This window comes from Doryrhamphus excisus, linkage group LG13, assembly GCF_037039965.1.
Source record: "Doryrhamphus excisus strain RoL-2023G ecotype Guam linkage group LG13, RoL_Dexc_Guam_v1.1, whole genome shotgun sequence".
In the NCBI taxonomy this organism is placed as follows: Eukaryota; Metazoa; Chordata; class Actinopteri; order Syngnathiformes; family Syngnathidae; genus Doryrhamphus; species Doryrhamphus excisus.
The window spans coordinates 1,451,269-1,479,228 of NC_136369.1; the positions used below are offsets into that span (position 1 = coordinate 1,451,269).

General features: G+C 43.6%; 1 protein-coding gene across 4 annotated transcripts in view; it reads left to right on the forward strand.

Annotated features, from left to right (window-relative positions):
- cdh8 (cadherin 8) overlaps positions 1-4,940 on the forward strand; it is a 119,343-nt gene extending 114,403 nt beyond the window's left edge. For 3 of the 4 annotated variants that reach the window (XM_058089680.2, XM_078795791.1, XM_078795792.1), the window contains 2 exons: positions 1,356-1,607; positions 1,734-4,940. In XM_058089680.2, coding sequence (XP_057945663.2) covers positions 1,356-1,607; positions 1,734-2,227 — 746 coding nt within the window. In that variant the 3' untranslated portion in view covers positions 2,228-4,940. The remainder of the gene's footprint in view (positions 1-1,355; positions 1,608-1,733) is intronic. The other variant, XM_058089681.2, reaches the window with a different exon arrangement.
- Positions 4,941-27,960: the final 23,020 nt, after the last annotated feature.

Sequence of the window (27,960 nt, forward strand, 5' to 3'; positions counted from 1 at the left end):
GGTGTGTAGTGAAGCCTTCACTTGTGGAACTTTTAGCTAAGCTGGTTGCTTCAGTCAATACACAAAGATCCTTGTTTCAAAGTCTTCATCCTCGGCGACGAACCGTTGAGTGATCCAAATCAGAAGAGATACTCGGGGGCCTCTCTGGGGCCTCTCGGGGCCGCCACTTGCAAGATGATGAACGTGAGCATATGTTCGCATCAATTACTCAAATCGTCCCACAAAGTCTAGCGAGCATCATCAATGGTCTGCGTCACTGAGGCGTCCATTCCAGCATCTCACGGGAGGGGGGGGGTCACTGCTGTTTTTGTTACCGGACGCCTGAGGGACAAGAAGTGCAACTGCCTGGCGATATTGTCGCACGTCAACAAATACAGTGTAGCTATGTTTTTTATGTTTATTTTTCAAGAATAAAGTCAGATTATTGTAAGAAAAAGTCATTTTACATGGAATAAAATACAGGAAAATATTCCGAAATTACCGGAAAATAGAATAAGATATGAAAAATACAAATTGTAATGAAGAAAAAAAAACATTTTTAAAAGCCCTACTTTCACAAAGTGTCATCAAATTTGGACAAATAAAATATAGTTAATAAAAACATAAATAATATTTTATGTGACAAGTCAGAATATTAAAATAAATATCAATCCAATTTTTGCAATTTTACAAGACAAAGGTTATCATTTTATGAGAATAAAAATGTTATTTTTTCTATATAATTCATAATTTTACACAGAAAAGAGAAGCATCATATATTTAGGAGAAATTAGTTCACATTTTCTGAGATTTTCTTTAAAAAAAAAAATAATAATGGGAAAATATTGCAATTTTACAAGATGAAAGTCAGAATATGAGATGAAAGTTATACATTTTAATCCATCAATTTCTGGGCCGCTTATCGTCATCATCCTCATTTGCTGGAGCCTATCCCAGCTGACTGCGGGCAAGAGGTGGGGTCCACCCTGGACTGCCCGTATAAATTTAAATATAATAAAAAATATGGGAAAAACACCTTTAATATGAAAAATAATTCCACAAAACTAAAAATTTTAATTTTTGCATGAAAAATTTAATTTAGGGGACAATATTAAATGTAGAAATTTAAATGAATGCAGAAAAATAATATTTAGAAATAATATTTCAAACGTTATTGCAAGGGAAGTCATCATTTTACGACAATAAAAAGTTGAATATGAGAGCTCAGAACGAAGGCCCGCCCCCTCGCCCCCTCGCCCCCTCGCCACCTTGAGCATTCCCATTTAAATTGCACTGTTGAGGAAATGAATTCTTGTCTCCAAGGACCGTCCCTGCGTGTATTTTTCACCCCCCCGCCTCGTCTTCCTCCCCCGCAGACAATTCCATCAGCGTCCTGGCCAAGCACGACACCTTCCGCCGGCAGAAGCAGGAGATGTACTTCCTGCCCATCATTGTGACGGACAACGGCAATCCTCCCATGAGCAGCACCAACACCTTGACCATCCGCGTGTGCGGCTGCAGCAAGGACGGCATCGTGCAGTCGTGCAACGTGGAGGCCTACGTGCTGCCCATCGGTCTCAGCATGGGCGCCCTCATCGCCATCTTGGCCTGCATCATCCTGCTCTTAGGTGAGAGTCTCCTTCCTGTCCCAGCTCGGGGGCGGGTCCCTCCTCTCGCCATGCAGGTGATGAATGAAGCTTGACCTCCTTTCTTGTTTTTTTCCGTCTTTCTTGCTGGTGTCTTTTTCGGGACAGTAATAGTGGTGCTTTTCGTGACGCTGCGGCGACACAAGAACGAGCCGCTCATCATCAAGGACGACGAGGATGTGCGCGAGAACATCATCCGCTACGACGACGAGGGCGGCGGCGAGGAGGACACGGAGGCCTTCGACATCGCAACACTGCAGAACCCGGACGGAATCAACGGCTACCTGCCGCGCAAGGACATCAAACCCGACCTGCAGTTCATGCCGCGCGCCGGCCAGCACTCGGGCCCTAACGGCGTGGACGTGGACGAGTTCATCAACGTGCGCCTCCACGAGGCTGACAACGACCCCACGGCGCCGCCGTACGACTCCATCCAGATCTACGGCTACGAGGGCCGGGGGTCCGTCGCCGGCTCGCTCAGCTCGCTGGAGACGGCGTCGTCCGACTCGGACCAGAACTATGACTATCTCAGGGAGTGGGGGCCGCGCTTCAGGAGACTTGGGGAGCTCTACTCGGTGGGCGAGAGCGACCGCGAGACCTGACCTTTATCCTGCTAGACCCCCCCCCAAAAAAAAAAACTTTTTCTTTTGTCTGTGTATTAAACGCTAGGGGCTTTTAGAAAAAAGAGGCCACTTTTTCTATTCTTCCTATAGAGTGAGGTCTAGCAGCTGTCATCCACTACGCATTGTACTTGTCCAGACGATCTTTACTAGGAGATTCTTGTGGAGTGTAACTTAGATTCGTGGTGGAGTGTCTAGCAGTATTTTGGGTGTTAGTCATTGGTCGTGACTTCCAGTACCAGAGAGGACAAGGGAACTGGAGAGGAACTGGAGAGGAACTGGAGAGGAACTGGAGAGGAACTGGAGAGGAACTGAAGGAGAACGCGGGACGACAAAGCAATACTTGGTCTACATTACTACGATGAATGTATGCGAGGGTGTGAGCGGTCTCGGCTTTGGCGGTGAACTTTGTTCTTTCATATGTTCTTTGGCGGCCACATTTATAAACTTCTCTAGAAGCCCGCAAAAAAAAGGCTCGCTTTATACGACGACTCTTTGTATTTACACGCCACAGGCAGCGTTGCGCTAGCCTACGAAAGACAACGTGAGCATAAACACAGAAAAAAAAATCACCATGAGAGAAATGTAGAAACTCTGAGGCCTTCTTTTTACAGAAGCAAGTTAAATACAATTGTAATCTAACGTTTTTTTTTTTGGTTCTTCATTCTTGTTTTTTGTATATCTGCTCTGAAATACCGCATTGACCCGAATATAAGACGATATCTTTTTCCCACTAACGAAATGTCTCCAAAAGCTGGAAGATTTCTTCATGAAAACCAACAAGACTTCTCCCCAGAGCTTTTCCTCCTGTCACTCACAATGAGTTATGGTTTTGACAACAAGTTTTGTACATGCAAATCTGTGTCTCGAAGGTTGTTAGCAATGGTACCTGGGGATTTGTATTGCAAACCAACAGGAGACCCCGAAGAATTTCCCCTAGAGCTTTTCTTTGTGTCACACACACACTCAGTCACCTGGCAAAATAGAGACTCTGTGTCTCAGAGATTGTTAGCAAGGGTGTCTTATATTCAAAGCCTACATATGTGTACGTATAAAACAACAAGAGGTGCCAAATCACTTCTCCTCACAGCCTTTCTTCCTGTCACTCACACACATACCAACTGAAAACAAGTTTCGAATGTTGTTGGCAAACAGCAGAGGAGCAGCTATGACGCTAAGTTGAAGGTAGTGATCATCAATGAAGTTGAGTCGTCAAACAAACTGCTAAGAAATATATTGTTTTCATTTTACTCATATTGGAAATGAAAAATATGAACTTTCATATGATATTTGCATCTGGTACCTGCAAATGCTTTTCTTCCCGTCACTCCCGCATACCAGTGACCCGGTGACACTGATCCATTGGAAGAATGCGTCTCAAAGGTTGTGGGCAAACGACAGAGGAAGAGTTATGACGCCAACTTGAAGTTGTCGAAGTATTGATATTTACATCTGGAAAAAGAGATGCTGTATGCGAAAATCAAGTGTGGCACTAAACGACTCTTCCCTAAAACTTTTCTTCCTGTCGCTCACCCACACACCAGCGACCTGGCAAAACAGACCCCGGTCTGAAAGCTTGTTAGCAAGGGGTCGTCTTATAAAATATTTGATGCAAACCAACAGGTGATGCCAAATGACTCTTCCAAAGAGCTTTTCTTCCTGTCACTCACACACACCAGTGACCTGGGGACACAGAAGTCCCGCTGGAAGATTGTATCTCAAAAAACGTGAAGAAATATGATGCTCTTATTATTCCACTCTACCAGTTCTTATTTGCATCTCAAAAAGAGCGGCAATCAAAAGGGGGCGCCAAGGACTTTTTCCTACAGATTTTCTTCTTGTCACTCACACACACCTGGCAACACAGAAACCTTGTGTCTCAAAGGTTACTAGCAAGAGGTTGTCATATATTTGGGGTCTCAAAGTAGTGCCGAATGACTACTCATTCAGAGCTTTTCTTCCAGTCACTCTCACACACACACACACGAGTGACCCGGCAGCACAGAGGCCATAGCGTCACAAAGGTTGTTAGCAAGTTAGCAAAGATGAGGCATCATATGAGGAAGAGCCATTCCATAAAATAGAAATAAATCCAACAATGTATTTTCGCCTTTGATGTTTGGTTCTTATGTTCTGGTCAATGCGGTGCGTTGCCTTTCTGTGCTGACGATTCCAAGTGCGTGTTTTTCCACAAATGTTCTTTTCCCTTTACGTCGTCACAACAGCGCCGCTTCATCGCAGCTCAAAGCGTAGATTAGAAAAACGATCAGGCCTTTTCTGCTACATGCTAATCCCGTGTAAAATCTCTCATTGCCAATTTGTCATCCAGTTGCATCTTCGCCCTTAAAAAAGGTCGCAGATCCAGCCCATATTGTGCGTACACTGTATGATATGAATTTAAATAAAAACAACGGCTTGTGCTGTACATAGCTAACGTCATTAGCTTCCAATGAGGTGGTAGGTTTTGTCTCTGCACGTTAGCTCTTTGCACAGAACTCCGGCGACGGCACTACACAACAAACACCAGAAGACGACAGCTGACTCAACCACGTCTATGGAATAATCCATTCTACCCGTCACCTTTTTTCTACTGTGCTTTACTGCTTATCAATGTGTATGTTCAATTATTTACTCCCTGTACTGTAATGGCAGATTACCCTGTATTGTTTCCTACTTTGTCAAATATATTTTTATAAATAGCAGTGAATGGCTGCTGTTTGCTTCTTACACAACGGAAGATCACAAATTGGCTTGGCCGCGAGAAAAAAAAGTCCACCATGTTTGCTAACCAACGTATCTACGGGGGAATTGGCTAAAAATGTTCTTTCTCATCCTGGGACCCACATTTTTTAGCAATTTCTTTTAATTTCATAATAATATTAAATGTCCTGTGGCTTCCTTTTAAACAACATGCCTTAACGTATACGTTCAGTTCAATGCTTGGGTGCATATAATTCATTATTCTTTCAATACTGCCTTAAATTCTTCAAACAATTAATTAATTAATAATTAAATATTTAAATTAAAATGTTAATGAAATCATAGAATTACAATGAAAATTAGTTAATGACAATAAATACAAATACATAAATAAAATACAATTTCAGTCATTTCTGTCATGAGGCTAACATTTATTTGGGTCAAACCATCAGTTAAAGCCAATGCGTATTATTAAATAATTAATTAACAATTAAATAATTACATTAAAATGTTAATGAAATCATAGAATTACAATGAAAATTAGTTAATGACAATAAATACAAATACATAAATAAAATACAATTTCAGTCATTTCTGTCATGAGGCTAACATTTATTTGGGTCAAACCATCAGTTAAAGTCAATGCGTATTATTAAATAATTAATTAATAATTAAATAATTACATTAAAATGTTAATGAAATCATAGAATTACAATGAAAATTAGTTAATGACAATAAATACAAATACATAAATAAAATACAATTTCAGTCATTTCTGTCATTAGGCTAACATTCCGGTTCAAACCATCAGTTAAAGTCAATGCGTAGTATTAAGTAATTAATTTATAATTAAATAATTACATTAAAATGTTAATGAAATCATAGAAATAAAATGCAAATTAGTTCATGACAATAAATACAAATACATAAATAAAATACAATTTCAGTCGTTTCTGTCATTAGGCTAACATTTATCCGGGTCAAACCATCAGTTAAAGTCAATGCGTATTATTAAGTAATTAATTTATAATTAAATAATTAAATTACAATGTTAATGAAATCATAGAAATAAAATGCAAATTAGGTCATGACAATAAATACAAATACATAAATAAAATACAATTTCAGTCATTTCTGTCATTTATTTGGGTCAAAAGTCAATGTGTATTTTAAGTCAATGTGTCTTCCGTCTCAGCTGGTGGTCTCTCTCCTCCCCCCATCATCTTCAAGTCGAGAGAAGCCAGACTGCGTCAATTAGAACATTACGTCAGAAATAAAAGTCCGAGAAAGCATCATTAGAGTGAGCCAAGCGATACGCAGCAGCAGGAAACAAAGACACAGCCAAAGGTTGTCTGTGTTGTTAAGGGAAAAAAAGGCTGGTGGCAGCTTTCTGCCTCAACCAGGAGCTCATCTTCAATGACTTCCCTTCTTCCCGGCATGGAATGTCATTTTGCTGCAAAATGGACTTGAACCCACTTGACTCAACGTTCCATTATCACCGCTTGGCACGGAACTTCCACCCTGCAATGTCAGGAGGGGGTTGAGTATTTTCATATTTTCTTCACTTCCTGTCCCATGTGTCCCAGTACTTTAGAATACAGGTCTTTTTGGGCCTCAATGCAATTAGACTTCAAGCAGAAAATGCTTTATTTTGAAGGGATGAAGCCTGTAAAGGTCAAAGTTGGGAGAAGCCATCGTGTCTTCCTCAACTTGAACAGTAATCACAGAGTAAAAGTCATCACGCCTTTTATTTGGGTTTCATGAGCAAAGGAGATTAGATATGATGCAATTTCCTCCCTTTTTCCTTTTTACTTCCTGACTGTTTTTTTTTCCTTCTTAGTTCTGTGTCTGAGCGTGATCTTGCCTCCGCTGCTAATCTTGTAAAAAGATTAGACTTTGTTCAGCTTTATCTGATTTTTGAGGATTCTCATAAATAACAAAAGCTTTTGATGCTATCAATTATGGCAGAGTGCTGCTCGCTCTGGGCCGGCACACACACACACATATGCACACGCACACACAACACACACGCACAAGCACACACACACACACGTTCCTCTTGATAATTTTCATGAAAACGTGAAACATTTTGGCCAGTCTTCCCTGAATTTTTCAGATATGTTTCATATGATTAGTTAATTTCTACTATTTTTGTTATCATCCATAGGTATGAATGTGTTGAATGTGTTAATGGTTGTTTGTCTACATGTGCCCTGCCTTTGGATGGGTAGGTGGATGGATGGATGGATGGGTAGGTGGATGGATGGATGGATGGGTAGGTGGATGGATGGATGGATGGGTAGGTGGATGGATGGGTAGGTGGATGGATGGATGGATGGGTAGGTGGATGGATGGATGGGTAGGTGGATGGATGGATGGGTAGGTGGATGGATGGGTAGGTGGATGGATGGATGGATGGGTAGGTGGATGGATGGGTAGGTGGATGGATGGATGGGTAGGTGGATGGATGGATGGGTAGGTGGATGGATGGATGTTAGGTGGATGGATGGATGGTTAGGTGGATGGATGGATGGGTAGGTGGATGGATGGATGTTAGGTGGATGGATGGATGGTTAGGTGGATGGATGGATGAGTAGGTGGATGGATGGATGGGTAGGTGGATGGATGGATGGGTAGGTGGATGGATGGTTAGGTGGATGGATGGATGGGTAGGTGGATGGATGGATGGGTAGGTGGATGGATGGTTAGGTGGATGGATGGATGGGTAGGTGGATGGATGGATGGGTAGGTGGATGGATGGATGGGTAGGTGGATGGATGGATGGTTAGGTGGATGGATGGATGTTAGGTGGATGGATGGTTAGGTGGATGGATGGTTAGGTGGATGGATGGATGGGTAGGTGGATGGATGGTTAGGTGGATGGATGGATGGATGGTTAGGTGGATGGGTGGATGGATGGGTAGGTGGGTAGGTGGATGGATGGATGGACAGATGGGTAGGTGGATGGATGGATGGATGGTTAGGTGGATGGATAGATGGGTAGGTGGATGGATGGTTAGGTGGATGGATAGATGGGTAGGTGGATGGATGGTTAGGTGGATGGATGGATGGGTAGGTGGATGGATGGTTAGGTGGATGGATGGATGGATGGTTAGGTGGATGGGTGGATGGATGGGTAGGTGGGTAGGTGGATGGATGGATGGACAGATGGGTAGGTGGATGGATGTATGGATGGATGGATGGTTAGGTGGATGTATGGATGGATGGGAAGGTGGATGGATGGATGGATGGATGGACGGACGGTGGTTAAGTGGATGTATGGATGGATGGAAAGGTGGATGGATGGATGAATGGTTAGGTGGATGGATGGTTAGGTGGATGTATGGATGGATGGGAAGGTGGATGGATGGACGGACGGTGGTTAGGTGGATGTATGGATGGATGGATGATGGGACATCCATACAGTTGGCACATGAGCAGATTTGCTAATCTCATATTTGAAAGAGTCGGGGAAAAAATAATAATAGTAGTAATAAAAGTTTTTAAAAAAACCTGGCCAAGTTTCATAGAATTAGTCTTTACATTTCATAAGACGTGTAGCGAAGCCTTTTTTAGGGAAGGGTCAGAGGGGAATTTTTTTTCCACATTTCCTGCTCATAAATAGGCTCTCGGAAAACACACAAGTGTCATTCATTCATTCATTCATTCATTCATTTTCTACCGCTTTTCCCGAGGAGGGTCGCGGGGTGCTGGAGCCTATCCCAGCTGTCTTCGGGCGAGAGGTGGGGTACATATATAGACAAACAACCATTCACACTCACATTCATACCTATGGACAATTTGGAGTGGCTAATTAACCTAGCATGTTTTTGGAATGTGGGAGGAAACCGGAGTACCTGGAGAAAACCCACGCATGCACGGGGAGAACATGCAAACTCCACACAGAGATGACCGAGGATGGAATTGAACCCTGGTCTCCTAGCTGTGAGGTCTGCACGCTAACTGGATGCTGTTCCACAGCCGCAAGGAGGACCTGGAAGTGCTGGTGGTGATCAAAGGCTTCTGTGGTGTCAGCGGAATCGATACGCGGGCTCTTCGGGGACTAATATGACCTAACTGAGAAAATTGACTAATATTAGCAGCCAGGCTTTATTGATTGCGTGGTCAATATCAAAGAGCAAATATCAGAGGCCATACTCGGTGACGTTTAGGAGAGAAAACTCAATAGTAATCTTTTTTTTTCCAGGCAGCTGTTGTACTTCAAACATAAAAAAACAACTTTTGAAGTGTTTAGTTTCCTACACTTACACAAAACATCATGGATTTCTATTTTTACCAACGCTAACAGGAAAGGTTAGCTGGTCGCTTGTACCACAATCATATCATAATAGCAGAAAATGCACTTCAAGATTGAGCTGAAATGCGGAATGGAAAATGTGCTTGAAAAGATTGAAGTTTCCTTGACTACAACACACGCTCCAAAATGATCCAAAACCACAAACTCCAGAAAACACGTGCAATGCTAAAAAGCCCAAACGTACACATACGCCGTGTAAAACAACTGCAGGTCCATGGAGTCGGACATGAGCGGGATGCCTGGAAATGAAATGGTGCATTTTTTAAATGTATTTGCACTATCATTTTGTCCTGCAAAGCCTATAAGCTAAATGCCCGTTGTGCAAAGGGCAAAGACCCGCGGGTCAAAGCCGAAGCCCGAAGTCGTCCTATTAGTGCCTCGACATGAGCGACCCCTTTGCTTGTCATTAAAATGCTGCAGAGTTTTAATCTCACACACGCCAGGCAGGCCAGCTCGAGAAACAAAAGCTTGGAAAAGATTGAGGCAGAAGCAGACACCAGACGCAAATAATGCATCCCGAAACAGCCCCGAATATCGATATTGTTGTGCTGTGCTATTCATACGTCCTCATGTTATCCATCTCTCATTTGGGCTTTTTGACAATGTTATCAAGGATTAAATTCAAAGCTCCATCACGGCGGCGGCGGTACACCTGCTCCCGAGGAAGCAGCAGCAGCCACCGGCGGCAACGGCGGCAACGGCGGCGACCTTCAACGCTGATAAATCTCACACTTTTCCTCCATGATGTGAGAGAGAAAGAGAGCGAGCCACACGGGAGGCACTTCATCACCTGGAAAGGCCCTCTCCCGTCCGCCCGCACAACTCGCCGGCCTCATACGGAAAGAGGAAATGGCACTCGTAATGTTTTCAGGCATGTTTGGTTTGGGGGAAATGGTTTCATCTATCAGTTTCATGGCAGACGGTGAAAGGCGGCGGCGGATGTGGACGACTTTGCGGAACTTGGCTTCCTTTGCTTTGAGTCTCGAGGATGACGGTGCGAGATGACTCCACACTTCGTGTCTCTTTTTGTTGCCGTTTTGTCTCCCATCAAGCACAGCTGGATAGCATGAAGGAAAATTGTTGGAAGATTTTTGAATGACAATTTTTCTTATCGCTGGGACGCACTGAAGAAATGTAGCAATACAAACGGAGGATGTTTTTGGATTTATTCTCACATTTTATATGAAAGCCAATACTAGGCTGTTCCCCATCTTCACGTTTTTACCTCCACAAAAGGTAATCAGGAAAATTGAAAGTCAAAGATCATTTATTTCAAGCAGGAGCGCTATACTGTTATTTAGAACCAATCCAGCAATCCATTTTCTATTTTGCTGATCAGACAAAATGTATGCTGGAGCCTATCCCAGCTGTCTTTTCCCACTGGAGTACTGGGAAAAAGCCACGTATGTAAAATCCACACAAGGATGATGAATCAAGAACCTTCTACTCAAACCTGGTCCGATGTCATTCTGGATTTGAGGAAGATTTGTTGACTAGCCCAGCAGTCTATAAAGTCCCGTGGCTGGGATAGGCTCCAGCACCCCTGTGACCCTCGTGAGGATAAACGATAGAAAATGAATGAATGAATGAAGTACTACAGACTGATGTATTTAATGAAGACTGACGTTATCCAGCAACTTTGCACGGAAACGATATTACGATTGACGTGTCAAGCGTCCTTGGCCCGTCTGCCAAATGCCGCCGTGATCTTGCTCATTCGTGACTTTGCCGCGGTGCACAAACTCCAGCAGGAGAAGTCTTTGTCAGGAGTTTTGTTTCTCATTACCCAGAGGGCTTCACCACCCCGCGTTTCCTCTGCAGCGAGTCCCCAGGTTGTAGCAGCGTTATCTCTTTATTGCCTCGCCCGCCCGCCCTCCCTCCCCACTAAAAGACACCGTTGGCATTGATGAAGGTGCGCCGAGAACCTGCTTATGTGTTTAAATTATCTGGGCCCCATGCTCCGGGCGAGCGTTTGCAGCGGCGCCTTTGGGAGTGCATTATTTCTACGATGGAAATTCTTTGAGGATCACAGCTTTGCATCCTATTTGGTTGCATCGCCGCCAGAGATGCCACGGGGCTGGAAGGTCGTTAGGAATGCATTGATGAATTCTTAAGCTCTGATAGATGGGGCAAAGTTAGGGAGAGGGAGAGCAACTTGGAAAGCTTTGATGGGCTAATTATGGGCGAGTCACATGTCGGGTTTTAGGAACCTTCAACGTCAAACTCAAACATTTTACTGAATATTATTGATTTCATGTCAGAAAAGAGGAAAAACAACCTCCCCAAGGGGGGGTGCTGCCGCTCTTTACAAGCCCTTGTGTGTTTAATTTGTGGTAACGGACCCAGCCTGGCCTCCATGCTAACAACTTTAGGCGAGGACAGAGTCACATGACTTCGCCTCACCTGATATTGAAGAGAAATACATGGATTCCAACTTGACAACAAGTTAATTTTCTTCCATGTCACCAGTCTTCCCAGTCTTCCCAGTCTCCTGCCACCTCTTTCAGTTCCACAAGGGGAACGGCGAGGCAGAATCCCTCAACCCCAGGGACTTCTCCCCCCAAGAGGCTATGCAAACCAAAACGGAATATTTTATAAACGGTGTTCCGGGTGCCCTGAAATTTTTTTTTTTTTTTTTTAAACAGCTTCCAGAGTGGGAAAATCTGAAAATTCCGGCTTGTCGTTGCCGTTCAGTTGGCGGACCGCCTGTTTTATAAAAATGATGACATCACTGACCCATCGGCGTCTTGTGCCCAGGACTGAACCAACATGATATCTGAGTACTTTAATGGTCATGACTCAATATTCTCCCAGTATTTTGTTATTTTATTCTCCCAAATGACTTTGTTGAAGTAATTCCATTTCCTCATGAGTCCAGACGAGCCTTGGGAACTGGAAGACGACGGACTTCTGCACATGCGTTCTTGTATCGCTTCGATTCCACCCAATGATCTGTTCCCGTACGGATGCAACTATTTACTACGTGCATCCAGCCTGCCCCCAAAATCCCAGACACGTTCCTTTGTTCCCATGTGGACGTCCAGCCGCCCGAAGGAAACCAAAGTATTCCCACACCGTGGCTGTGGCATTCACCTCAAAATGGCTTTTGTGTGGCCATTCATGCTAACGTTAACGTGGCTAATTGAAGGAAGTGAGAGCCCACCCCCTCCGTTCATTCCACTTATAGAACCGATGTGCACGGACAAATGCAGATAAGGTCGTTTGTTTGCCGTTCTTGGTCGCATATGCTGCTCTTTGCATTGAAGCGTCCATCGATTTGCACTTGAAGAGAGAAACTGAAACACTGAAAATAACGTTGCAAACAAAAATACTCGGCATTAATCCAATGTCACAGCCTTCAGGTAAGATGGAATAAATCACACTCTATGGATTTATGTCATCTGAGTCCAAATTAGTCTTCAAACACATTTCTGTTTTTAATAGCGCTTATTAAGGATCTCCATAGCGGAGGTTGACGCTTGTAGTTTGGTGTGATGTAGAGCTGCACCGTATCATAAGGTTGTATTTTCAGTTCCGTACAAAATGGTATTTTCCTCCGGTTCGTCTTATATTCCTGGGTTAGAGCGATATAGTACCATGAACCAACAGATGGCGCCAAACCAAAACAAAACTTGAAAAGTTCTCATTCACTCATTCACATTTGGGGTAGAAATTATAGATTGAATGTAAAGGGTAATATTTCATCTGGATCTAAATGTGTATTTAGCAGCGCAGTCTACGATTAGCAAGGTGTGTCAGAAAGGTTCCAGGACTGGTATCACAAAAGAGCTATTTCAAACCGTTTCCCCTTCAAAGTCATCCCCCTGCAGTTGGTTGCAGTTTCTAAGCCTTGGCCACGCTACCTTCTTGCAGACCTGGGAGGATCGTTCTGAGTTAGCTTAGTCGTCCAGGCCATCTTGATGTCATCTACATCTTCAAAAATCCTTTTGACGGCCATCTTGATCTTGGGAAAAGGAAACAAAACACAGAACCACATCGGGTGAGTTTGCTCCAGCACTGGGATGTTCTTGGCCAGGAACTCTTTGGAACTCAGAGCATTGTTGGCGGCCACAACTTTGTAGACGTACTGTTTAATTTCCTGGCCCTGTGGCAGGAACTCTCTGTGGACGATGGGACTAGATGCGGCTCCAGTTCTACGTAGCAGTCTGCAGGGCCTTGACTTGTCCACTTGTCCGCCAGGGTGGCAACATCACAGCAAGGGACAGCAGAAAACTGAACCGACTGATCAAGTTCAGTTTTGGGGAGAGGTCTGAATACGGAAAAATGAAAAATAAGCTGCAGTCCAGCCGGGACGGCATCACCACCCCCTCCATCGTTGGGCAGAGCGGAGGAGCCGACAGTGGGAGGCTCATTTCTATGCGCTCCCGGACTGAGCGGTCCAGGAGGTCCTTCCTTCCAACGGCCATTAGGCTGTTTAACAGAACTGTGCATGGCAGAGGTTCCTGACCTTTGACCCTTTTTAAGCTCGCTGCAAAACAGTTTTTATGTTAATGTAACATCATAAGCTCCACTGCACATCGATTTCAGTCTTTATTTAAATTTTTAGATATACCTGAATTTCTTATGTTTAATATATTCAGATTGTTACATTAATACTTAGTATTTAGTATTTTAGTAGTTTTTATTTTAGTATTTAGTATTTTACGTTGATATAACATTGATATTTTACATTACATTCATATTTACATTTCATATTGGCAATATTGGCATTTCTATTTAGGATTTATATATACAAATTTATTGGTATTTTGTATTGATATAAAACATATTTACAGTCAACATTTATATTAACTTTTAATATTTATATGTAACATTCATAATAACATTCATAGTATGTATTAGTTATAATTGAAGTTAAGATTTGTTTTCAATATTAATATTTACATTTATATTTAAATGAATTATTGGCATTTCTATTTAGGATGTATATATATATATATATATACAAATATATATGCACACACAACATGTATTGGTATTTTGTATTTATATAAAACATATCTAAAGTCAGCATTTATCTTAACATTTATATTAACTTTTAATATTTATATTTAACATTCATAATTAGTATGTGTTAGTTATAATTGAAGTTAAGATTTATTTTCAACATTTATATTTACATTTAACATTTTTATGTAATATTCAGATTTAACATTTCTTTAAAAAAATCATATTTACATGTCATATATATATAGAATAGAGATGTAACAGTTTTAACATTTATATTTGGAATTTATATTGAATATTTAAATTGAAACATTTGGCAGCACACAAGTAATACTCATAATACTGCAGGACAGGACATGACTAAATAAAGCGTCTGTACATAAGTAAGAAGTATCTGTAGTAGTAGTAGTAGTCGTAAGAAGTACTCCTTATATTTGTGATCTACATACAAACCTGTTATCTTTTAGAATGGTCTCCTATTCAGGGTTTAGGTGACCCGCCGGTTTGTCGGCACGATGACAGCAAGTATACGTGACATCTCTGGGAATCACCCACCCCCCAATCCGGGGCCAAGTGGAAACTTCCTGCGATTGTCAGGCATTTGACTCGGAGCCCTGAAATATTTGTGAACATAATTACGAGAGTGCCACTCATCCCGCTGCAAAATTAAACTCTGCCAATCACACGTATCCCCCGCTGGGCGCCAGGCGAGGATACCCGAGCCAGGTATTTGTTTGGGGGGTTGTCGTGTTAAACGCTGCAAAGCTGAACGGCATCAAGGGCATCGGATCCGGGGCTGCTATGCATTCATTAATTAGCTTACACTTTGCAGGGCCTTGAACTTATTGGAGGGAAAATAAGAGTGTAGGTCAGGTTTGAGGTTGGAGGTAATTGTCTGTGCGGAATTGTGCTTGTCTGCAACACCTGAGCCCAAAAGGCTGGAAAAAATCTCGGGGCGCGCGGACATATGCGACCTCGCAACGATTCACCCAAACACCTGTAACGGCGCCGCCACATCTGTCTGATGCGCCTTTCATCCTCCCCGCTTCTTAAAGGACAACATTTTCCTGCAAACGCAGGAGGAAAAACCCAAGGGACGCCAGCTAAATCAATTAGGCGGCCTTGACTTACTTCTCGTATTTCACATCTGCAGACACGTGGAGCGAGATAATTCACTCCTTCACTCCAGGGACGCGCGTGCCAACAAGTCATAAACACAAATATATGAAAGATGAACAGTCAAAGTCAGGAGACGCGAGGCACTTCCTCACCGATCTGCCAAAAGCCAAACATCCTTTCCCACGGGAACGCTGACGAGATGATTCCACCTACAAAAACACGTCAGTGATCTTTGCTTGTTCGCTGACAAGAACTTTCATATCATGTTGCCGGTGAGAAGATACGCTATTTCATATGTTTTCTGCCTCAAAATTACTTTCAGCGGCGTGCGAAAAGAAATCAGATGATTCAAATTCTGCCCCACGTAAGTCGACCTGACATGCTCTACAAACATGCATTATAACTTCCGGTTCCTAAGCCCAGTCGCCACAAAATTTGGTACAAATCTTGACAAGAACATGTGAGTACAATTTATGCCAGAATGGAAAAACATGACCACCATCAAGTAAAACGTCTTTGCAGGGGAACGTCCCGGAAATGACAACTAATTAGCCATAAGTCATTCATCATTTCTTTAATGATTATACAACTTTGATGATCAAGAGTCCAGGGGTTTCAAGGACACTAGCCACGTTTACATGAGGAGTTTTTCTCTTTCCGAATGACCTTTCCGAAAACAATGGTATACATGGAAAGGAATATTCCAATCTCTTGTCTACATGCGCCGCTATAATCCAACAGAATAGTCAACGGGGCATGCCCAGTAAAACGTAAACATCAACATCACGTGATACCGACTTCCCTGAGTTTTTCTTCCACTTGTTGGAATAACTCCGTATTGCCAGTTTTTCCTTTGTCCAGTCTTGGAATTTAGTTTGGATTAAAAACAAACTTTGCTTAGTCCAGTGCCGATTGGTGGCCTCCATTTTTAAAAGTGAACGTTACGTTACGTCATATCTGAGCATGCGCTGAAAGAACGCATCCGGGATCAATTTAAACAGGAAAAGATCAAATTCAATCTTGCTGATATTTTATCATTAAACTTGGGACATGTTTTATATAGATATATATTTTCTTTTTTAATAGAACTGGACTTGTGAATGGCGTATAGAAGGGTTTAGATTCTGTTCCACAGATGGCGCTAATGCACACCAAAGCTGCTTGCCAACCGCCAATAAACAACAGAAGAAGAAAAACACCACGAAGAAGAACTTTCCGTTTGAGCGGGTACAAGATACCTCAATCGGATTGGTTAAAGGAATATTCCACCCCCGGGAATCCAATTATTTATTCATTCCGATTGGCACTTTTCTTTGGGAATGAGGTGTATACAAAGGTTACATTCTTTCCGTTTGAGCAAATAAACCGAATGGAATTGGAATATTTGGGTCCATGTAAACGTGGCTGGTGTACAATTTAATGGAAACGGGAGTACATATGTACTAGAATGGAGTGAGTGATTAGCGGCCATGCATAAGCATGTTGCTGTATTTTGTGGAACATATTCCATTCCTAACAATACAGTGGCACCTGGTGACAAATGTCCATCTGAGCATTTCTTTCACACGTGTTGTGACGTGTTGTGACGTGTTGTGACGTGTTGTGACGTGTTGTGACGTGTTCCTATCAGCTAAAGTAGCTGTGAACGTTTCAACAACACAACCTTCGGCACTGCCGTTGTTTCCTGCTGCCTCGCAAGGCAAATATTAGCCAATCCTTGAGGCTCATTTGTCGCAAGCTGAGACTTAAATGAATAAATAAATAGACCGGTTTGTCTTTTGTGTGTAGCACGCCGCCTCCTATTAATGAGATTTTCACCCTTCGCTCGGAAGAATAAAATGCTTTTTAAGAGGTGTTTAGATACGACAAACGGGTGGAGTGAGGGAGGGGGCGTCATTTGTACGCGCTCTTGACTGATTTAGGTTTCACCCACTACTGCTGTAGTCTTTGGATTGTGTGGGGTCATGGTTTTACTTGAAGTAACGACTCCACGTACTGACACCCGGTGCTGTCCTTCTGTGTTTATGGCAATAAGTCTTTGCCCTCAGATAACGAACTATGAGTCCACGTCATCGATGATAAATGTGTATTATCACTGAATATAGCGTGATTGATGCATGCAGAGGAATGAATTAGTCGTTAAATTAAGAATGATTCTGATTTCATCACAAAATACTAGGAAACTATTCCTTATACTAAGGAATACTATTTTGTCGATATTCACTTATCACGGTAGAGTCTGGAACCAATTCAATAAACGATAAACGAGGGATTGATGTATGATGATTGGATCTCCAAGGGCGAGTGTAAGTTTATGTTACTCTCCTGCACGCTGTGTGTTTAGTACGCTAGTGCCCCGCCTCCACCCGCCAAGATAAACAGACTGACTCACTCCGGAAGGCTCCTCTATAGAAGGCCACAGAACCAAACTGCCACAAAATAAATACTGATAGTTCACTCAGCATCCATAACATTTATGTTCTTTCACTACAACAATTTGCAGAAAATGTGTATTTTCTTGTATTTTCTTGTTCCAGACACGTGCCACACACGACTGTCATCAAGCAGAAACGATAGCGTTTATTCTGCGTTCATCTGTGGACTTCATAGTGCTGGCAAGTTAAATATGAGCCTCCTCCTCTCGGGGATAATTAAAGCTTCCTTTGAATGTCTGATTCAAGCTGCTGGAGCTCACAAGGGTCAAAGGTTTTACAGGAACATGCTTTTGCGGATTGCACAAGCGGGATATTCGCCATCACCAGGTCTTCATCGGGTGTACCTGGACAGGTTCTGCATTATTACCTCACCCCAGGCAAAGTCTTGACGTGCTGAAATATCAACTAATAAGGTTTCTTTGCATGGAAAATATTCGGAAATAGATTTGTTTTAAATGAAATATGGGCAGAATAATTGCCACGCAGACGACCGGAGGCCACCCACTGCAGAACCTCTTGTGTCTCCAGGTAGAACATAATGAAGCCGCCACGTGTGGTCTCCTGTGTGCACTTGACGGGCGCTGGAAATGAAGTCCAGGTATCTTCGGAGATGCTAGCCCTTCCTCGTCAGCACCACGTGCTAAAGTGGAATGTTCTATTTCAGTCCGGCTCATCCAATTTGTTTGCGCAGCAAATCAGCAGCCACAAAGAAGCCAAACAAACATGGCCGCTGTACAAATATTTGAGCATGCACAAAGACTGCCTAAAACCCGGGAATAATTAGCTCACCGTGCTGTTTGCCGTTTGATTTATTGTGAGCTCAAAAGTACCACCTGTCACATCAGTCCAGGGATGAAGCGATCGGTGGCGGCAAATCCTTGCCTGAGATTTAAATAAGCGAGGTATTGCTACCCGCCTTTGTGAAGTCCACCTCGCCTGCTGGTGGGCGCATTGGGATGCCGCTCCCCGACGGATTCCGGATAGGGAAGCGGCATGAGACGTGCAAAGAAATGTAAAAGTCACTCTAAAGTGATACTATTGGGGGAAAGTGGATCTTATCTAAAGTTCAGTGACTCTCAAGGGAAAAAAGAAAGAAAAATCAGACCCAGAAGTGGTCAAAAAAGCCGAGACAGCACTTGGCTGATTGTCACCATTCAGGCTTCATGACCCTTCATCTGATTGGTGCTAAATGCGGCGTGCAACAGGCCGCTCGCGCTGAAACCGCTCAAATTTATTCACGGCCTTCTCGATTGGCTCCCGCCGAGAGTGGACTGGAGGAAGGAAATAGCCCGGCATTGATTACGATTGCTAATCAGGCATCAGTTCCATACACTTCAACATGAAAAAAAGAGCCCTCGAAAGAAGAGGCAGTGCTCCATTGCTTCTCTCATTACAATAATAAAAAAAAAAATCTACATCTCGCTTGAAATAAGACATCATCAGTGGCTCAACTTCTGAATTGAATGTCTACTTTATGTAAATACTTTAAAATGAACCTTGCACAGTGCCAAAGACGTGAAAAAACACACCAATAAAAACTTCATTTATTTCTGTTTTAAGTTGAATGCGCCTGTCACTGCATCTCCACAGCATGGATAGAAAACCATAAAACCTTGTTTTAGGTTTTGGGGGCGATTTAATAACAGGCTTCCTCGGGGGAATGGGTGTGTCCCATCACGCACATTAATTAGTTGCCTCATTGGAGGTGTTTTTACATCTTTAGAACACACAGAAAAGAGATTCAGGTCTCACATAAGGATTGCAGGAAGAGTTCAGAACATAGATACATTGATCTTAATGGTAATGGTAATGGTAATGGTAATGGTAATGGTAATGGTAATGGTAATGGTAATGGTAATGGTAATGGTAATAGTAATGATAATGGTAATGGTTTAATTTCATTTGAACATGCATCAGATTCCAATTGAGTGCATCCCATAATCAGTTCCCAGTTCCACATGTCCAAAAGGAGTAGGAAGAAGCAAAGCTTATTAAATCCTACCCCTCCATTTGGTACTTTTACAATCACTAACTGTTACATTTGTTCACTTCCTGCTTTCCATAATACAGTTTAAGGTTTTTTTTTGTTTTTTTTAATAATGTACCTCATACCGAAGTACTGTGTGATATGAGCATCCAATGCCATAATGGGTACCATAGTGCGTGTCAATATAGTGATATATATAGCACATCATGACTGGTTCAAGACTCTTCATCCTTGTATTTAGCAAACATCAACTGCTTGTATTGTTTCTTGAATTGGCTCATCGTTGTGCATTGTTTGATTTCCTTACTCAATCCATTCCATAGTTTGATTCCACATACTGAAATGCTATGGCTAGCATAACGTAGTCCTAGCATAGAAGTGTTTCAAATGTACTTCTTCCCTGAGATCATATTTCTCCTCTCTTGTAGAGAAGTATTGGATGACATTTTTAGCTAATTGCTTATTTTTAGCCTTATGCATTATTTTAGCTGTTTGAAGATTAACTATATCAGCAAGTTGAAATTTTTTGATTTTAGAAATAAGGAGTTAGTATGTTCTCTGTAGGCGGCATTATGAATTATCCTTACTGACCTTTTTTGCAGTACATTTAGCCAGTGAAGATTGCATTTATAGTTATTAGCCCATATTTCAACACAATAAGTAAGATATGGTAGAACCAGAGAGCAATAAAGAGTTTAAAAATAATTAGCAATGGATTAATTAATTAATCACTCCTTTCCCTCACAGTCAATCCAGGAAATTGCCTCAAAAGTCCATCCCTGGATGTTATACTTGTGAGCCCGTATGCCACCGTTTTCGTTTCGATAAACACAACTTGAGCATCTGACCTTTTATTTAATTAGCACCTGATTGTGGATACCCCCCCCCCCCAGCCTTCATGAATATTTCATCAAACACTGATGCCCCCTTCTGTCTCTCACCAGCCTGACTCCCCTCGCTCCGGATGTACAACTGTGCACACGCTATTAAACGCACGCTGACTGCAGTGCAGCACGCCCGCCTTGTCCGTCCAGTTTGGACTTCCTGGGACTCGCCAATGCCGCTGAAGCTGCGTCACTGCCGCAGTCTCCTTGCATCAACACAAGATGCATCAGATTACGGTATATGACGGGATTGGTGAGTGGGGGATCTTAGAAGTTGTCCATGGTGTTACAGCATGTTGATCAAATTTTGGGGGTTTCGGGGGGGTGTAAATATGACAGTGTTGGGGGACTTAGGCGAGTGCGGGGGGATATTGCAGTGGTTCCATTGTTGTCGTCAATGTTGGTGTTGTTGGAGGCAAGCCAGGATTCATTACAGCCGAGATCACTCAGCCGTTGGGGCGTAAAAAAGGAACCACCCAGGAAATGAATTTGCATTGTCTGTGAAGTGATTAAAGTGCTTTAATTCCTGATGATTCAGAGAGTGCTCTCCAATGGCTCCGAAGGCAGGTGTGTGAATCCCAGCAGTGCCATATGCTTTTCCTGGCACACGGCTTAGCTCCTCTGGACTCTCCCAACATGAGCTCATAAACAAACCCAAAACTGGTCAAGGTCTCGGCGGAGAGGGAATATGGGAGCGACACACACATGCACACCTTGCAGGACTCGTGTGAAGGAGAGAATAGAAGCTGAAAGAAGAGCATTCGAAGGGGCGCAGGTGCACCTCGGAAAGTCCGAACATCATTAAAGATGGGTTGGGTCAAAGGTGATTGAACGGTGGCAGCAAGGGACGATGATGCAAAGAATCAGGGAAAGGATGATGGAGGGTTGAGGGGTGCAGTGGTGGGCTGTTGCGCAGGGAGAGGTTCCGGAGGTGGCGACCTTGGAACCAGAAGGGGCCAACAGTCGGAGCGCTTATCTCCAGGCCATCTGCAAGGTTGACTCTATTAGCTGTTTCTTGAAAATGGTCCTTGTTACTTCCTTATTAAGGAAGTTGACACAACATTTGGATTTCTGTTGGACTGTTAAGACGGGAGCTTCCTGTTTGGATACGCTGGGCTACCAATTGTCTTTGTAACCCAGGATCTGGCGGCTAACATGACACCCAAGACCACATTTTTGGGTCAAACCCAAACACTGAACCAACCATGTTTTGAACACCGATTGGGTCACGGTCCCTTTTCCACCAAGCAGCTTGAGGTGGTTGATGGTGTCAAACATGGCTAGCATTAAACAACAGAAGCACAGATGGTTAGTTGACATCTTCATCTTCCATCTCAATAGTACGTCATTTCGAAGACATACCCTAGACGCACCCTAGACTGACACAAGCTGGAACCGGTTAAAAGCAGACACATAGCCACACCACTGATACACCGAGGTGAGCGGTACCACCCCTGCAAGATGAGATAAAAGCAGTTACTTCCGATATTTTTGCCTTCTTCTCTCGACCCATACAGTGGATGAAACCCCAGCACTGGGCTTTTTGATATCTTCCATACAATTGCTTCACTAAAGACTGAAAACACAGAAACGACTTATATCTTTAAGACATTTTGGCTGGTCTTGGACTCATACACCATGACGGTCCAAGGATAAACCCACAACGACGCAAGCTGTAGAACCAAAAACGCAAATAAGCTCCTGGAGGTTCACATTGTGAATCTTGGAGGGATGAAGCCCTCCACAGTTGGCCGGTTGGCATCCCACGACTAATGTGTTACGGCGTCGTGAGTGACAACCTCGTGAAGGAGAGGCGAGAGGTGATGAAAAGAAGGAGGAAAAAACGAGGTGACAAAAGCAGGGAAACATCCATAAAGTTGTTCTCCAACTCTTTATTGAGGTTATATTAGTGTCATCTATCAGTGACGTACTGGAAAATCCATAACCCTCCAGTGGAATCCACCCCCCCCCGCCATCCCGAGTGTACTGTTCTCCTTTATGAAGTGTGTCCTCATGGCGGTCGGCCGGCATGCCTTGTCCCAGCTCATTTTTCACAGCGTGTCACATGGAATGGTCGTGTCAGAGACACACACGGAGCTTGACTGGAAGGAAGACGGCGGTCCATTTATCCATCACAACATCCTGTCACACAAGCAGTAGCGTTGCGGTACAATAAGAGTCGGCGCTATTACAATTTCATTGTCTGATTGATGAAGTGCTGCTGCCGGGGGCCACCGGGCCTCTTTATCGCACGTGTTAGTGTGATAAAAACATGATTATCATCTGGAATTTCTTTCCTTTTATGCTGGGAGTCGTCCTATCCACGCTTTTGGAATGAAACGACTGTGTTGGGATTCAGGCAATTAAATTGGAGATAAGACATTTTTGCTGTTGCTTGTCTGTTTAGACTGTGGGCTGATACGACACCGCTGGTTCAACATCTCATACTAGTTTAAAGCAATTTATAAAATGGCAGAGGTCCCGCCATGGCTATGTACTGCTAGTGTGTTGTCCAAAATCGAACCTTAAAGGGACAGTTGGGATTTTTTGACATGAAGTACTATGACATCCCTATCAGCAGTGTAGAACATCAACGGTGACTTATCCCCCCGCTTTGTCCATGAGACGAATTCTGGTCGACCTTTGGTGATGAGGAGTTGGTGGACATATACACACAAAGATGGCGGCGACACGCACGCATCAATGGACAGGTGAGATCTTGAAGTGATACGAATGGACAGAAAATAACACTTTGTTAGCAATGATTTTGTGATGCAAATGTGTTACTGATGAAGACATTTCACTTGCTACTTCTGTGGTGTCAAAAAAATAAAATAGAGCACCCAAGAAACCTTACCAGCCAGCTGAAATGCCGGCAACCCAAATGTTTGAAAAGGGCAAAAAGGTTTGCCGGAGACCTCCATGGCATCACAGTGGTTGCTCGGAGCGTGTGCCCGAATACAGTGCACCTTGCTGGGCCACAGCAGGCAGATCCTCCCACTGCTACTAATAGTATGATGTGTCATAGTACTTGATTAGGACAGGTACGGTTGGTCAAATCCTAATTTTTCCAGTTCTCCTTTCCTCCGAGGAGGCCGGGGGGGCGGCACAAACTACAGTTTAATCTGAATATAAAAAGCGGATACCCGTCTTCAGAAGCAGAAAGCTATTATTGGTTTTGAAAAACCATCCCTGTGCATCTCTAATAACTAATAACGACCTTCAACTACCTCCTCAGTAACCCAAATTAAACCCACCAAGAGGAACGTTTGCTCCGGGTTCCTCCTCACCTGCTTCTTCACCCTCACCTCCCTGCTGCCCGCCTTCCAAAGCGAAGCTCGGTGGAAGACAAAAAGAGCTCTCAGAAGGAATAATGGCTGTTTACATGCGCTGTGACTTGTGGAGCTGTCTGGCTGCGCCTTCTACTTGATTTGCAGAGGTGGCAGCTCAAGATGGTGAATCTCCGGTCGTCAGAAATCAATTCCCGGCGTCTGTCTGGGGAGGGCTCCTGCTATCGGAGAGAGAGAACTCGCTCCACAAATAGACCAGATCTCCAAGAGAGCGTGGTAATCCCAGACATGATAGCATATAGCATAATGTAGTTTAAGATGGCGCTGGGGGGGAACAACAAATGTTGATCAGCGCTAAATTGAGTCACAGAAGCTTCGGCGACTATCCGGAGGCCCCTGCCTGCTTGGGGCCCCCTCGCTCCGGATTTCCCGGCGGCTCCGAGGTGCCGTTAGGACGGCGTATTGCTGAACAGCTGATGGATCACACAGTCTGTTTCATCCTCGCCTGCTTTACATTTCCTGCAGCCTCATTACCAGCGCCCGCTTGGCAGTGGAACTTGTTTGCCTCCCGCGCGCGCGGCGTCGCACCTCTGCGTCGACGTGCTCGGCAGCTAAACACTTCAAACAACGCGCAGGTTTAATGAGCAACAAAGCAACAATGCACCTGAGGGGATGGCGTTTTCCTCCCCGCTCTCTTTGTCTGCGGCGCTGCCGGTACATCGCTGCCGGGAGTCGCTCATCCTCTCCTCCTCGCTGCTCAAATATGACATTGGATGTCTTTGCGTATTTGGAGGGCTTGTTTCCAAATGTGCTGGCGCTGTGCCCGCTTTACGTTCAAAGCCGCTCCAAAGAGTCGGGATTTTGGGCTAAAATGAAACAAAATGCTCCCCTGTTACGTAATTACCTAATTTGGTTGCTGCTTTCTCCACAAAGGAATGCACGCTGGATTTACAACAAATGTCTCATAATTGAATAATCATATGGAATCATTTCAGCTTTGGTACAAGTACACTGCCGCTCTTTGCATGGCGACATTTACAGTAAACATGTTTCCACAGACTTGACACAGAAATCAGCACAATGCGGTTCCACAGTCCCCAGTTATGTCAAAGTCATTATTCCGTGTTCTGACAGAGTCCCAAGAGCCTGTTTATGAGCACCGAACATGAGACGATCGTTTCTGTCCTCTGCTTCACTTGTTGGTTTGCTCCACTTGTGAAAAATGGGGCGTTCAGACGCTGGATTTCAGAGGTGCGGGTTTCATGATGCTACATGTCTGAAAAATCATCAGTTCACGAACAAACCCCGCCAGCACTTGACATTTAGTCCTGACAAGTACTTACTATGGTACCCATTATGGCATTGGATGCTCATATCACTGAGTACTTCTGTACGAGGTACATTATTTAAAAAAACAAAAAAAACAAAAAAAAAACCTTAAACTGTATTATGGAAAGCAGGAAGTGAACAAATGTAACACTTAGTGATTGTAAAAGTACCAGATGGAGGGGTATCAGACCAGGTCCGAGTCTTTGATTCATCATTTTGTGTGGAGTTTGCATACGTGGCTTTTTCCGGGTATTCCAGTCCCCCCACTCTGAAAACATGTTAGCTTCATTGGCCACTCCAAATTGTCCATAGGTATGAATGTGAGTGTGAATGGTTGTTTGTCTATATGTGCCCTGTGATTGGCTGGCCACCAGTCCAGGGTGGACCCCGCCTCTCACCCGAAGACAGCTGGGATAGGCTCCAGCACCCCCTCGTGACCCTCATGATAATGACTGAATGAATGAATCTATCAAGTCCTTCACAGATGACAGTAAATCTCGCTATCGAATTTGCGGGTTCCGGTTTCCATGACGTCATGTAAAAAAAACAGGCTTTGCTACACATTTCAAAATGAATGGTTCCATCTTCCCAAGCACTCAATGGATGGATGAATTCCAGAGTCAAGGCTAACACACTCATATACGTTTAATGAAAAGTATTCTACTGTGGGAACTCGCCTCTCTAATGTCGCCACCTGATTGGATCCTGCATGCGTCAGTCAGGCTACATTGAGTGTATACATTAACCAAGAGTGGCATAATGCCAATTTCACCACCGCTATCGATCGCCCGATGCATTACCTCATAGAAAACTATTTGCAGCAATCGCAGCTTTGAGTGTTTTTTTATGTGAACGGTTTAGATTGACTGTCATTCTTGGGGGGGGGGAGTTATTTTTACTTTCTAATCATGAGCGGAAAGGCTGAGCAGATTGATTTTCTTTTTTTTTTTCTTGCAAGGCTTTATTTCCTCACCAGCCAAAAACTGTAACACAGTTTTGCCAGCATGTTCGTGTCTTGCAAACATAATGAATATCTGCGGCTCATTTAGATTTGGGAAAAAACCCTGCCCGACGCCATATTGTCGCCAGCCTTCGAGATGGCCTTCGAATAATCATTTAGCAAATGCCTTGATTTCCTGTGATGCTGGGAAATTATTGTTTGAAGTTTGTGAGAGAACAATTTCTGTGATTGAAGAGCGACCAGACCATGGCCCGCCGCTCACCCGTGACCCTAAAGAGGACAAGAACCTGGAGGGATGGATTGAAAATAAACTGAAAGTGAAACAGCCTTCTATAGCGGATTGTGTTTGAGTTCTCCTCCCCTCATTGAAATCCAGCTGCCACACACACTTGGGCGAAGAATGGCACTCCAGTGGGTGATGAAGGCGGCGGCATCTCCTTGGAGCTACACAGCAACGCGACGTCTCTCCTCGAGCCTGTCCTCCCGCCTCCTCCAGGTAGCCTTGTCATCGTCTTCCCCCTCTCTGTTGTTTCTCACTGGCACTCATGCGTAGCTCGGTGTGGCAGACCCGCTGTACGCTCGCTCATTAACGACGACGCTCCGGTCTTTCATAAGTAGATGCAAAAATAATATGCTTTCAATAGAAGTGGAATTAAAATCACTCGTTATTGTACCGTTGCTGCAGGAGGCGTTTTTTTTTTTTTTTTTTTTTGCTCTTATTGTCAGCCATTGTAATTGCCTCTGGGCCGAGAGCCGGGTCACGACTGCGGGAGCTGCAGGCGAGCTGTTACACGCCTGCAGCACAGCGCAATATTTCACGCTCCGAGCAGCCGTCCTCGCCTCCCCTGTGGTCTCAAACACTGCCGTCACACATCCACAGCCGACGCTGCCGCACCGTTATTACTTACAGCCGGCACTCTCACACACACACACACCAAGACACAAGGGCTGTCATAAAAGTTCTGCCCCACGTATTGATCCACTGGGCCCACTGCACAGTAACACAACATGTGTTATGTGTAATAAATGTGTAATAACGCAGACATTTTAGGAAAAAAGCCCCCAAAAATAACTATTTTAAAATCACTGCAGATTTAAGTCAATATTCAAAGAGAAAAGTCACTATTTCATAAGACTAACGTTGTAATATATCGTTTATAGACAAACAACCATTCACACTCACATTCATACCTATGGATAATTTGGAGTGGCTAATTAACCTAGCATGTTTTTGGAATGTGGGAGGAAACCGGAGTACCCGGAGAAAACCCACGCATGCACAAGGAGAACATGCAAACTTGAGTTGTGGATTTGAACTCGGGTCTCCTTGCTGTGTGGTCTACGCAGTAACCACTCGACCGCCGTGCAGCCAAAGTTGAAACATTAAAGGCAAAAGACAACAAATCTTTAAGTCGTATTATTGTGAGAAACAAACAAAACACAACAGAAGGTTGTATTTTGTGGAAATAGTTAGACATTTCCAAGAGATTAATAATAGTAGAGTCGAATGAAGAAACTTGTAAGAAACACGTCCGGCTTCTTCTGAGCTCCCCCTAGGAGCTCCCAAACACTCAATTAGCTCTCCAAAGACTTTAATCATTTATTATCAACTCCTATACCAACTACATTGGAGAGTGGGATTCGAACATAGTTCGGAAGCACTTTGGCTGATGGTGGAATAAATTCAAACAAACCGTTTTGGAGGGAAGACCAAATCCAAGGAA